This window comes from Hipposideros armiger, unplaced genomic scaffold (genome assembly GCF_001890085.2).
Source record: "Hipposideros armiger isolate ML-2016 unplaced genomic scaffold, ASM189008v1 scaffold_893, whole genome shotgun sequence".
NCBI lineage: Eukaryota > Metazoa > Chordata > Mammalia > Chiroptera > Hipposideridae > Hipposideros > Hipposideros armiger.
The window spans coordinates 135,786-149,531 of NW_017732243.1; the positions used below are offsets into that span (position 1 = coordinate 135,786).

Genomic DNA, 13,746 nt, shown 5'->3' on the forward strand with positions numbered 1-13,746 from the left:
ATCTGTAGGCCTTGAGGGAAGCAATTGGTGGTGAGGCTGGCCAGGTGAGGAGGGGCAGCCCGTCTGCACTGTAACTCATGGGCACAGAAGGCTTTGTGCACAGAGCCTGACCCTGCTCCCAGGCAGCTGCCTGGACCAACTGGTCAGAAGGATTCAGGGATATGATTTGAGATAAAGAATAGCAGAGCAGATTCTGTCCCTGGAAAGGGGCTTCTGTGCTACTCCAGGTTCTCAGATCCCTGGACCTGGAGCAATGAGTCTGCAGAATATTTGTAAGCAACTTGGAAGCCCTGATAATTAGAAAGGATGCCCTTCCCTTCTCCCCTGCCTTCCCTGAAAGTGTGAAAATCACTTCTCGGATAAGCCATCAACTTTTAATAATACTTCCTGAGAATTTTCCATGCTCCCTTTCCACCCCTTTCCTGGGTCATGAGTTGCTTTCTCAGGGCTAGGCTAGGGAATATCCACTGCGCACTGGTGTGGAGTGACTTTGTCAGGCACTGTCCAAAGCCAGGGAGCAACGCTTTGGGGTTCCGGAAGGGAAGTATTCCTTTGCCCAGGCCCCAGCCCCTTCTGAGCCTCAGCCCAGGCTGCTGCTGGATGTTCCAGCCCCGGCCTCAGGAAACAGTCGCAGAGAGAGGTGTTGGTGTGGTCTAGGCTCAGGGGCCTTCTCATTGCCCTGGTTGTTTCTGAGTGCGTCTCCAGGCCAAGACCCCAGTCTAAGGCCAGAGAAGACTGGGCCTCCCTCATCCCCTGAGCAGTGTCCTGGAGGCAAGCTGCCCTCTGAGTCCCTCTTGTCCTTCACGGTGGCACGAAAGACCCCCTTGCCACATTTCTAGGATTCCTATGGCTTTGCCTTCTCTTCGAGAATGGAATCTGTAGTCTGTGATTGCTCCTCTGTTCACCAAGCTATAGCAGTTGCGGTTGTCGGTGGGGCTCACGGTGCATAGTGGACCAGCCACAGCACCTGCCCAGGAGAGAGGAAGGAACCCTGAAATCTAGACCAACTTTCCAGGCCTTCCCCTTTTCCCTCTGCTATCACCCCCTTTCCAGGCCTTAAGAAAACGGAAAATACCCCGCAGCTGGAGGAGGTGGACCTTGGAGTATAAGCGGCACGCTTCCCTGCCAGTAAGGCCGGCAGCCCGAGGGCGCCCACCTTGCCCTCACCATATTTACTGCACCAGAAGCGGCCGAGGGCAGGCCTTACGTGCGCAGTGAGTGTGGCAAAAGCTTTTGCTACAGTTCAGTGCTGCTGCGGCACAAGCGTGCCCACAGCGGCGACTGCCGCTCCTGCTGCCTGGACTGCGGGGAGCACTGCGCCCAGACCGCTGAGCTGTGCGTGCATTGCCACGCCCATGCCAGCCAGACGCTCTGCATCTAGAGCTTCCGCCAGAGCAGCCGCCTCGACCTGCACCAAAGCGTGCACCGGCGGCGCCACCGCTCCTACTCCTGCCACGTCTGCGGCCGCCGCTTCCCACATCGCCCGGCTCTGCTGCTACACTGGCGCCGCTCGCACTTGCCGGAGCGGGCCCGCCGCTGCCCGCTCTGTGCCCGAACGCGCCAGAGCGCGCTGCACTTCCACCAAGCGCAGGCGGACCCGCGATGCATCCCCACCAGCTCGCTTAACTGCTGAGCAGCGCCTGTGGGCATTCCATAGCAGCGCGGGGCTGCGGAGCTATGTGCGCGTGCACTCAGCCTACAGCCCCGGAGACTCCGCACCCTGGAAGCCACGCGCTCCAGACACACACCCGTGCGGCGTGTGCGGCAAGAGGTTTGGCTAACGTGACACCTGCAGACGCGCTGGAGCCAGAAGCCCTTCAAATGCCCCCAGTGCGGCAAGGGCTTCTTGGAGAGTGCCACGCTGGTGTGCCACCAGCGCACACATTCGGGTGAGAAACCCTATGCGTGTGGCGACTGTGGGCGCCGCTTCAGCGAGAGCTCCACGCTGCTGCGCCACCACCACAGCCACCAGAGTGCGCGGCCGCATGCCTGTGCCACCTGTGGCAAGGGCTTCGGGCAGCGCTCCGACCTGGTGGTGCGCAAGCGTATCCACACCGGTGAGAGGCCCTTCCCATGTCCCGAGCGTGGCCGCCGCTTCAGTGACCGCTCGGACCTCACTATGCACCGGCGCACGCACACAGGTGAGAAACCTTACCGCTGCGAATTGCGTGGCAAGCGCTTCACGTGTATGTCCAACCTCAGTGTGCAAACCCAAGTGCCCCGAGTGAGGCAAGGCCTTCAGCGTGGGCTCCAAGCTGGCGCTGAACTGCAAGACGCACCTGGGCGAGCGGCCCACGCAATGTGCCAAGTGTGGCAAGTGCTTCAGCCACAGCCGCTTACTGTCTCAGCACCAGCCGGCCCACACACGTGCTCGCGCCGCCCCCGCCACCCAGGCCACTGCAGCTGCTCCCCTCATCTTTACTGGGCAGACAGGACAGGAAAATCAGGGACTTCTTGTGTCTCAGTTGACAGAGCCTGGCTGAGAAGCTTCCCTGGAGTGGGCTGGGTAACCACAGGACATCGGGCCAACTCACACATGTGAGGTCTGGAAAGTCAGTGGCCTGTCACCTTTCCCCACCTCAGGTGGTAGTCCTTCCCCTGACCTCCTACCGCGCCTACACCTACTTCCCTTGTCAGCCCTTTTCCTGTCCCCAGCCCTTCTGTCCCTCTGTGGGGTAGGTGATGGAATCAGGATGAGCTCCCATTTCCTGTTGGGAGAGCCTGGGGGTGTCCCCACCCCCACTGCTGCAGTACTCTCAGGTGCTTCTTTCCTGTCTCCCCATGTAGGATCTGTCTTCTCTGTTCCACCTCCTTTTCCAGCCTGAATGTGCTTTTCTTCTTCCCTGGTACACTTTGCTGTCCTGCCTCTTCAGATAATGATCACAGATGTGGCCACTGGAACATGTCACCTGCCCTTCCCTCCTCTTGGTTCCACTTAGCTGTTAGCCTCCCTGATGCTTCCACCCTGGGCTTCTGAGAGAATAGGAGTTTGCAGGCAGAGATGGTGGGGGAGCGAGCTCGCTTCACTGGAGGACGTCTGAACGCCAGAAGTGCCCAGCCTGCTGCACTGGAGATGGCTCACCCATGCAAAGGTGGCTAGGAGCCCTCAGCACGGCCAGCCTCCTATCCCAGGGGCCAGACCTGATGGTGTCCAAATCAAGGTGTCTCTCAGGACTATTCTCCAACCAGGTGGGAGATATCAGCCCTGGTACCTGGGCCAAGACCACCTGGGTCCACAAAGCCAAGGCACTGCCCAGTGGAGCATCTGTTATCTCCAAGTCAAGCTTGGAGCCACAGGGAACATTTCCATGGAGGCAACAGGGCAGTGTGGAAAATTCCCTGAAACTGCCAGCAATTTGTTGCTTATGGCAGGTGAAATAAAAGAGTTGTGTGTTTGGGTTCTAGATGCCAAGAGCCTCCTTTGTCCAGCCTGAGGCTGCTGTTCTTCGCAGATTTCAGGAATGATCCAAAGCAGGGCCTTTTCAAACTCCCCAAGGCAGCTCAGCAACACCGCTAGGACAGCCCCCTTGACTTTGCACGACTCCTCAGGGCACTGTACATTTGCTTCTCGGTCAGTGGAGCAGACAAACATGGCCCAGGATCACCTAGCACTCTTCCCTACTATCACAGTGCAAGAGTGAGTGTGACGATCCACAGTGAAGGGCCCAAACTGGGAAAGCAAGCTGGGTCCTCCAGGTGGGGGCAGGTGGGGGCCTACAGACAGGAATAGGGCCTGCCCTGTGCTGCACACCTAGCAGAGTCTGCCTCCAAAGCAATTAGGGTTCCTGTACCCCAGGGTCAAAAACACTTGCTCTGCCCACACATGTCCATGTAAAATCCTGGGTTTATTCTGTCCTTTAGGAAGACTAAAGCAGCCTGGCTCCCCCGGAGTCCAGTCCTACCCTCGGCCTATCCTCCTGCACCCTAGTTCCCAGGGACCAGGCATCCGGCCTCTCTCTCTGCTCCTTTTCAGTGCTTGGGGTCACTGCTGAGGGAGCAGGGTCAGAGTCTGAGGAACCCCAGAGGGCCTGCACCCATCACCTGACCCCAGGGGCACAGAGGCACAGATGCTGGGACAGGGTTCCAGTGGGCGGGGAGACTCCAGGAACAAGGCCGGGTGGCTTTTGCTGCAGTGAGCAGCAACGCTGTCTGGCTTCTCAAAACGCTTTCCGCACACCTCACAGGGGAAGCGCAGTGCGGCCGCTGTCTCCACATGCTTGCGCCGGTGCCAGTTCAGGGAGGCCTTCTGGCGGCAGGTGAACCCGCAGATCTCGCACCTGAGCCAGAGACAGTGGGGGCAGGAAGGGGACTCAGCTGCTGCACAGGTGTCCCATCACCCCCCACCACCTCTCCACAAACTCACTGCAGGGGCTTCTCTCCAGTGTGAATGCGCCGGTGGATGAGCAGGTTGCTGCCAGTGCGGAAAGGCCGGGCACAGAACTCACAGATGTAGTCCCGGGTGTCTGCGGGTCATGGGGACACCCCAGTATCCATCCCCAGTGTGGCCACTCCTGGCCCCCCAACTCACCCACCGCCATTCAGCCTGCATATACCACCCTCTCTGCCTAGCAGTGCCCTGTGGCTGTCAGCAGCAACCCATCTCCTTTTTTCTTGAACCTGCCCCCTGCCACTTCCAAGCTTCTCAAGGTGTCCTTCAGACCTGTCTCACCACGGCTCTGTATACCTTGCCATCAGACCACACACACATGCACGCACACACAGCTGTCATCCACATCACACCTCTGCGCTCCAGGCCTCCCCAGCCACTCGTGCTGTCGGTTTCCTACATGGCCAGCACTCACTTCTGTTGCCTGACCTTCATTGACCTGGTTGGTCCCCGACCCTTCTCAACCACCACTGCCATCACCACACCAGCCTGAAATCACAATTTAAGAATCCCAGTTCCCAGCCGACCGAGTGGCCTGTTGGTTAAGAGCTGGCTTGGGACACCAGCTCTGAGCAGCAGGGCCCCGGTTCAGATCCCACATGAGGGCCAGTGACGCTGTGCCCTCTATAGCTAAGATGGTGAACAACAGCTCAACCTGGAGCTGGGCTGCCGTGAGTCGCCGGTGACGGTGTAGGCTGCAGTGGGCTACCATAAGCTACCATGTGTGGCTGGCAGCCAGCGTGAGCGGCTGGCAGCCGGTGTGAGCTGCCAAGAGTGGCCATCCAGAGGCCAGCGACCAATCTGCCTCACCCGGGAAGAGCACAATGATAATACCAACATGGGGCAGTGAAGCAACGTCCTCCACAATTAGACTGAAGAACAAAACAACAGCAACTTGTCTGTTCCCTTTCCCCTGATTCCCCAGTGTTGTTCCCCTCCCCCAATTCCCCAATAAAATCTTAAAAAAAAAAAAAAGAATTCCAGTTCCAACCAGGAAACACTACAATAATCTACTCTGTTCCACTATGACAATCTTGAGATACAGGCTGCCAGTCCAGCGCCCATCATAGTCCCACAGTGCACCTGCCCCTCCTTGTCCAGCACCCAGCTCTGTTTCCAGGGCATGTATAGCCTTCCTTCACTCACACCATTGATTCACCTGTCCCTCTCTTCCTCAGCTGTCCCCACTGGGTTAAAACCAACTCAGGATAAATACAACCCTTGGCCTCCTTCAGGCCAGGTGTATGTGACAGGACATAACTCTCAGCCTTTCCTTTAACCCTCCATCGGGCACAACTGATCTCACAGATTCATTGCACACAAATTTTCAAATATCTGACAGTTAAGTATTGTGACTCATTGCTTCTGTATCTTTTCTCTCTAACCTATTGCCAGTCATGTTTGTGACTTAGTAAAGACGTATTTCATAGCAGCATCTTTGTGTGCAATGAATCTGTGAGATCAGTTGTGCCTTATGGAGAGTGAATGCACAGCTACAAGTCTCAAGGGCCCTCATGCCTCTGCACTTCCCCAGTCAACTCTTTCCCTCTCTGGAGTCCACAGGCCATGTTCACGCCATCTTCTCTCCACCAGTCCCATTTCAGTTGTACCAAGAGAGGCCAAGGGAAAATGCCCAAACCTGTCTCCACCTAATCCACCAGCCAACATGCTTCTGCGCCCACGTGTGACAACTCGCTGCTCCCCTGTAGTCACCCTCCCACTGTGCCTGTGACACACCCCTCTTCACCGACTCATGGTAGCCCACCCAGACCACATCAGCACACCTTTCCTCTCTGGGTGACCAGCCCCATCTCTGTGCCCCAAGCTCACAGCCCTCCAGCTAAGACCCCAATTCTCTGCTTGAAACTCCAAAGAGTTGTCCAGGCTCACTGTCTCCACTTCTTTAGCTCCTTCCTGCCTTGAACCCACTTCATTCTGGCTGTCATCTCCCTTGGCATGTGGCCTATCCTCATCATCGTCTTGCTCAACCCTGCAGCACAGGCACAGCCCCCTGCCCAGCACTCTGTCCACTTGGGTCCTCAGGGCTGTCTTCACCTGCCTGGATGGCCCCTGCATGCTCAGACCTCTCCTTCACCTAGGCTCAGCCCCCTGTGTGCGACATGCTACCCACAGCTCCAACACCACCCATGTGCTCATAACGAACAAGCTTTTCTTAGTCCAACACCTCCCCAAACTCAACTCACATCTTTTGAGATGCCCAATTAGCATGGCCCTAATAAAATGTCACTTTCCTGAAACCCACTTGTCCCTCGTTTCAGGAACTGGTTTCTGCCGAGTTGCTCAGACTGGAACCCTCCAAGTCACCCAACTCCTCCCTGCCAATCCCACCTGTGGCCAATTTGTCCTTCCTACAACAGCCCTCCTGACTCCACCATCACACTCCTGTAGCCTCCAGGCTACTGTCACTGCCCACTGCACATTGCTGCAATGCCTACTCTCCACATAGCAGCCACAGCACTCCTTTTAAAATCAGCTGCTCCACTGCTCAAGACTCTGGGATGGCCTGTCTCACACGGCCAGAAGCCAAGCCATCCTCATGGTAGTCGGGGCCCACAGTACCTGTCTGTCCTCTCTTCTTTCCCATGGTGTGCCCACGTTAATAGACAAGTCTCCCTCACTCCTTCACTGAGGCCTTTGTTCAGAGCACCTTCCCTCCCAGAGCAACTCCTCCCCCACCCTCCTCACTGGCCCTGCCTTCACATCCCTGGCTGCTCTTATCTCCAGGGGGCACATCTCATGAGGTGAGGGCCGCCTGCTCGTTCCCTGAGAGCTCCCAGAACCTACAGCAGTCTCAGGCAGGTGCTCAACACAGGGAACGCAGGAGGAGTGTGTGCATGAGAGTCACCCACAGAGGGTGTGAGGGGCCTGCACACACAGGGAAGAGTGATGGGCCTCACAGGGGGAGGTGATGAGTCCCATGGGGGAGGTGAACGGACCCACAGAGGACGGTGATGGGACCCAAAGGGGAAGGGAAAGGAACCCACAGGGTGAGGTGAGGAGGCATTTCCCCCACTGACCACTGTGCAGCTTCACATGTTCCTTCAGGTGCTTCTTAAAGTTGAAGGACTTCCCACAGGCTGGCTCTGGGCAGGAGAAGGACTTCTGATGGATGTGCTGGTACTTCTTGTGGTGCTAGGAAAGGAAGGACACCATCTGAGCTGACCCCACAGGTGGGCTCCTGTGTCCTATCCTGTCCCCAGCTGTTCTTCGTCCCCTACACACAAGCATCCTGATCCCATCCCATCCTGACTGCAAAGTTTGCCCTCGACTTCCATGATCTCACCACTCTGCCACAACATCCCTTCAATGCCAAGTCCCCTGAACAAAGTGCACTCGCAGTTCCCTAAGCATGGATGTGCTGTGTGCAGGGACGGGCACACATCATTGTGGCATGATTATCCAAGTACAACAGTATCACCAAGGGCCTACTTTTCATACCAGCTCAGAGGGGAATACATCATGCGCTTTTTTCCTATACCTGCTCTGAAGTGCACACTGTTAAGCTGGAGCACCTTTCTGGGCAGTGTGTTCTTCAGCCTCAACTGCCCAACTACTGCTAGGATCTCTTCTTTCAAACCTACTTTCACATCTGTCTCACCAAATTGTGTGGGGTCCCCTCCAGTCCATCTTCCTGAAGTTAACTGCTGCAGGGGGCTGCTTCCTCCGTAAACAGATCCCCATATATTCGCAAGCTTCTCTGCCACCTGGGACTGCCTGCCTCCCTGAAGCACCAGCCCTCAGTGTGGGCCCTCCTTGGGACCTGCCCTATGCCTCCAATCTGTCCTGCAGTGAGGCTGGGGACAGCACTAGATGCCAGCCTGCAGGTAAACAGCTGAGTGGACTCAGGATTCCACACTATTACACACTAGCTGAGGCACCCTGGGCAGTGCTTAAGCTTGTGCCTCAGCTTCCCCATCTGCAAACCTGGACAGTAGCAGCACCTATTCCCTAGGGTCATCGCCAATATGGTCAAGACCAATAGTCAAGTGCTCAGAAATAGTTGCTATCACCCAAGAACCTGAGGACGCCGCTGTCACCTCCATTAGGTCCTCTGGTACCTTGGCAGTGACTGGGCATGGCAGTGGCTGTGTGTCTGAGGCTGCAGTGTCTACCTCACCCACTGGTCACCTGGCCTATGGCTAACTGCTGGCAGCCCTATCTCCCTGGCTTCCACCCCGACAACCCCACCACCCAGGCTCCCTGGCCTCAGCTCCTCCACACTGAATCCAAGCTGGGCTCCTCACACCCTCACATTCAGGTACTGCCGGTTGGAGAAGATCCTTCCACAGCCTGGGAAGTCACAGGGCAGCAGCTCCCTCCTGGCCGCTTTCCTGGGGGCAGGATAGGGAGAGGCATAAGGACCACTCAGGCTCTCTTGGCTGCTCTCCCTCCTCTCAGCCCACCCCAGGGCCCCATAGTTCTACCTAACTCTCCGAGGACCGATCTGTGCGTCCTCCTCCAAAGCCAGAGCCAGAGCAGATGGGGACAGACTCCCAGGGCTAGGAGCAGCAGAGTGGGAAGAGAGCCACGATGCAGCACAAGGCCCAAGATACACCCCGACACCCCCCCCCCCCCGCCACCACCAAATCCCCTCAACCATCAGGTTACCTGGCCAGGGCCTCAGTCTGCTGGGCCACTTGAGGGGTCCCGCTGAGCGCTGGCTGTGCCCCACCTCCCACAGGTAGAGGAGCCCCAGAACACAGTGAGGATACTGGTCGGGGTGGCCCAACAGGGCTGGGGGCAGCTGCAGGAGCTGAGGGTGTCTCCCCCTCCTTAAGTGCATGGGTAACAGGGGAAGGGGGTGGTCTGGGGGCATCTGGCTCACTGCTGAAAGCAGAATGAAGAGTACTGTCACCCTGGGCCTTTGGCCAGCCCACCTCTATACTGCAAAGATCCAACACTTCAAACAACCCTGCCCCAAGTCTCCACTCACCTTGCATTCAGCCTTCATTCTGCCCTAGAGCCTAACTCCACTTTTCCACCCAATTCCCTGCCTCCTGTTCTCTCTGCCCTCCCCACCAGGCCCTTTCCAGCTGCCTCTCCCTCCTCCTGCTCCTCCCGCAGTCCCAACTTGCTCGTCTGGGGAGGAGCTGTAGGTCCATGGGCTGGCATCACTGAGCATCTCCTCTTCGCCCTCATCTTCCTCCTCCCCCTTTTCTCCTGGGGGCAGGAAGGCCTCTGGTGGGGGTCCCAACTTCCTGCAGGTCCAAGGAAGGCAAGCCTTTTTAGTCTTGCTCCCTCACCCCCACTGTCCACCCCGGTCTATCCTGTCCCTCTCAATCACAACCTCACCTGGGCAACCCGGTCTCCTGAGTCCTCTCCTCATGCTCAGATTCCAAACCTGTTGGCACAGGTGGGGTCAAAGGGGCAGAAACTCTGGGCTTGAGGGATGAGGACAGATGGAGACTACGGTCTGAATTCTGGGAGGATTTTAAGGAAGGAGACGGAAGGGGCAGAGGCTACTGCAGAGGGAGGGGTTATTTTATTTTAGAGATGGTTCAAAAAATACAAGTACAGGAAGGTACACTTTGAAGTTCCCTTTGCAATACTGTCCCCTGTCGCCTAGCTGGTCCCACAGGCATCTACTTGCCCTCCCAGAGATATTTCATCATTCACAAGGACTTTCTCCCCTTATTTTCCCACCAATGGTAACATACCATAATCCTATTCTGTATTTTGCTTTTTCTATCTAAAAACATATTTGTGGATATACTTCCTTGCCGGCACAGTTTTTTCCATTGAGAAAGGCACATTTTTAGAATATAGGGTTCTGAGCTCCAGAAGTGGGACCCTTTTCCCACCCTTTCTCCACAGCTCCCCTTTCCCCAGGCCTACCTGCAGGCTCCTGCCTGCCCCTGGCCTGTGGGCACCAGCTTCTCCCAGCAGTACTTGGAATGGGGGCCGGTTTGGCCTCCTCTGGAGGTGTGGGGCCTGAAGAGGGACCCCAGGAGAAGGTGTGGCCTGCTGAGCACTCCCACACAAGCCCCCCATCTCGGCCCCCAGGCCCCCGCAGCCCAGGCACCAGGCTGCACTCTCTGCTGTGGGCATGAGACAGGAGCACCAGATACTGCAGACCCTTGGGGGCCAAAGGCTTGGGACCTGGAGGGGTGAAGGTGACAGTCAGGGGAGCTAGGATGCCTCCTACTCTCACCCTGGAAAGCAATGCCCAGATAGGGCTGCCCCCAAACCCCCATGGACAATGCTGGTCCCTAGTCCAGTTTACCATTCTTCAGAGTCCAGAACCCCCAAGGTACTGAGATGATGCTCCCTTCCCCACAGGCTGCCCCCATCAAACTTCCTTGTGCTCAACTCTTCCCAAACTCACTTGGATCTAATCCCTTCAGGAGGGTGTTGCTGGGTCACACCACTCTCTGTTGCCCATCCTCCCTCCCTGGCTCCTGAGCCCCTTCCCCCAGATTAGCTACCTACCTGAACAGAGCACACAGCCTGTAGTGTACCTGCCAGGGAGACAAGTGGCAGATTAGGTCAGGCCGCAGCCAAGCAACTGCCCTCAGCTCTGGGCACTCACATACCTAAGAGGCCACTCCTACATACCCTCCCTATTCTCTGGGGACCAAGAGAAGTGGAGCAGGACCCTGGGAGGCCACAAATCACACAGTCGTACTGCCGAAGTGGGAAATGGGCCCGTAGGAAGAAGCAATGGGTCAACACTTTGGGGATGGGGAGTGCTGGGTGCTGCGCTGGGTGCCCTCCCCCAGAGCCCTGCAGCGTCCTAACCGGTCCAGCAGGAACTTGGCGAGCTGCGAGTGCAAGGAGAAGCCCAGCCGCTCCTTGAGGAGGCACCATTGCTCCATGTGGCCGCCCAGGCGGATGCGACACTTGCTGCGGCGCGCATCCAGTTGCCGCCGGTTCTCCCGCCGCCTAAGGGACGCGTCCGCCGGGGAGGCAGCCATGACTCGGAGTCTGCGGGGCGGAGGACGCGCGTGGGTCGGCCAGAGCCGTCTCACTGCGAAGCGGGGACAAGACCAAACCGTTGCCATAGCATTCGCTGCCACTCGGCCCAGGGCACCCCTGCAGTCCCCTGACGTACAGCCCGCGGGAACTAGCGCTGTGGGTGGGAGGTGAGGGACAAGGCCACAGTCAGCACGCCACTGGCTGGTCCACCCAGGCGTAGGAAAAGGAGTGGCCGGGCAAAGGTGTGAGACCTCTAGGGGGACTTGTCCGGGGCGGGAGCGCGGTGGGAACAGCTCCAAGTGCAAGGACGGGGCCAGGCGGGGGTCTGGGTCGCCCCAATTACAGCGCACAGAGCGCAGCCCGACCGGATGCAAAGTCCTCCCGCCCCTCCCATCCGGCCTTACCTGCGCCCCACCACCCGCACCCACTGCGCCTGCGCCCTGCCTGGCGCGGGCCTGGACAGTAGCGGGAAACCGGGGGCCCACCTCGCGCGCGCCGCCGCCGTTTCTCTTTTAAGATCAACCCGCCCCCTGCGCATCGGTGTGTCCCGCCCGGAACTGGGCCGGGACCCGGACGGAAACAGGCCAGGCCTGCGGCGCGCGCCTGCGCACTGTCGCCCCGCGCAACGCCTGCCGGGAGTGGTGGTTCCAGCGCTGGTTGCCCGCGGGCTCGCGCCTACTCTTGGGTCCCAAAGGCTTGGGGAAATGGAACAAACGGGGCTAGGCATTCCCCCTGTGCGCCGACCCACGCCTCCAGCCTGCTCAAGGATGTCGCCTTTGCAACTGTTCTTACTTTGTTCTTCATCTTTAGCCCCTCCCCCCCCCCCCCATTGCAACCAAAGAGCAAGCACGTGCTGCAGAATTGTCCACCTTAAAAAACAATTAGAGGGCCGGCTGAGTGGCGCGATGGTTAAGAACTGGCTTGGAACGCCAGAGGGCCCCGGTCGGATCCCACATATGAGGGCCAGTGACACTGCCCTCTACAGCTAAGATGCTGAACAACAGCTCAACCTGGAGCTGGGCTGCCGTGAGTCGCCAGCGACGGAATAGGCTGCAGCCCCTCTGCCATGTGGCAGTGGGTAGCCAGCAGCCAGCGTGAGCGGCTAGCAGCTGCAGTGAGCTGCCTCGCCCGGGAAGAGCGCATGATGGTGCCAACTTGGGCCAGTGAAGCAACGTCCTCCACAACTAGACTGAAGAACAAAACGACAGTAACTTGTCTGTTCCCCTTCCCCCAATTCCCCAGCACTGTTCCCATCCCCCCAAATCCCCAATAAAAATCTTTAAAAAAAAAATTAGAGCCTCCTCTGCACCCCAAGCGCCGTGTTCACATCAAGAGTCCTCAGAAAATGTGCCTAGATTGGCTGTGGACCCCTCCTCACTTCCCATTCTCTCCTCAGTGCACTCTAATGGACCTTTCTTCGCCACCGAGCCCCTGGAATGACGCTTCTCAAGGCCACTTGTGGCACCCACGGTGCCAAATGTCAGTTCTCTTCCTGTCCACCATTAGAGCAACAACTGACGATGCAGACCTTTTCCTCCCCAACACCATCTCCTTGCTTCTGGGACTTCACACCTGGCTGTTTTTCTCCCTCTCCATTGGCTCCTTCTTTTCTTTGTTGGACCCTCCTCCACTATCCCACCAAAACATACGCTAGATCCCTGGCTCAGGTCCTAGACCAAGTCTTCTCTCTTTTTGGGTGATAGAATTGGCCCCATGGCTTTAAATAGAACTCATGATGCCCAGGTTTATATTGCCAGCCTAGCTTTACTTTCAGCTCCACATTCATATCTAACTGCCCACTGGATTCTCCATGGATAACTCGGTTATGAACTTAGAGCAGTGCCTGGCACATAGACAGCAGTGATATATGTTTACTTGATATTTTCTCAAACATGACTATGGCCAACACAAAACACTCAATAATCTTTACCTCTCTCTCCTGTCTCAGTTCATGTTTCCATCAGCCACCAGCTTGTTCAGAACAAAAACCTGGGAATTATCCTGAACTCTTCTTCTTCTGTGATCTACACCAGATACATCAGCTAGTCCTGTTGATACTATTTCCAAAAATAGATCTTGAATCCAATCACTTCGGGCCCTGTCCACTGCTGAAACTCTACTCCAAGTCACCTGTATATTTTCTGTGGTTGCTGTAATGAATCACCACAGACTTGATGGCTGAAAACAGAAATTTATTATTTCACAGTTCTGAAGGCTAGAAGTCTTAATATCAAGAGGTCGGCAGGGCTATTCTCCCTATAAGGGATCTAGGGGACAATTCTTCCATGCCTGTACCTTGTATTGGTACCTTCTATCCCTTGACTTGTGGCCTCATCACTCCAATCATTATGTCCCTGGTCACATTGCCTTCTTCTCTCTTGTCTGTATCAAATCTCCCTCTGCTTTTTTCTTATAAGGACACT

At 56.8% G+C, this 13,746-nt stretch overlaps 2 protein-coding genes across 11 annotated transcripts; one reads left to right on the top strand and one right to left on the bottom strand.

Moving 5' to 3' along the window:
* Window positions 1-869: 869 nt before the first annotated feature.
* On the top strand, window positions 870-3,736 carry ZNF672 (zinc finger protein 672). The gene is given in 5 exon segments (XM_019630101.1): window positions 870-930; window positions 1,134-1,599; window positions 1,601-1,776; window positions 1,779-2,205; window positions 2,207-3,736. Coding segments are annotated over 5 exon segments (1,407 nt in total). The 3' UTR covers window positions 2,484-3,736.
* Window positions 3,737-3,826: 90 nt separating this feature from the next.
* On the bottom strand, window positions 3,827-11,905 carry ZNF692 (zinc finger protein 692). Of its 10 annotated transcripts, none has more exons than XM_019630111.1 (12): window positions 11,728-11,905; window positions 11,147-11,332; window positions 10,838-10,866; window positions 10,244-10,339; window positions 9,701-9,749; window positions 9,484-9,606; window positions 9,017-9,235; window positions 8,833-8,907; window positions 8,661-8,739; window positions 7,426-7,540; window positions 4,364-4,463; window positions 3,827-4,277 (listed from the first exon to the last, which is right to left on the bottom strand). In XM_019630111.1, exons 1-12 carry the CDS (start codon window positions 11,859-11,861, stop codon window positions 3,983-3,985), a joined length of 1,500 nt encoding a protein of 499 aa, XP_019485656.1. In that variant the 5' UTR covers window positions 11,862-11,905; the 3' UTR covers window positions 3,827-3,982. The 10 variants fall into 10 exon arrangements, with proteins under 10 accessions (XP_019485656.1, XP_019485651.1, XP_019485650.1 ...); XM_019630106.1 differs by having other exon boundaries at window positions 9,017-9,232; window positions 10,244-10,507; XM_019630105.1 differs by having other exon boundaries at window positions 10,244-10,507.
* Window positions 11,906-13,746: the final 1,841 nt, after the last annotated feature.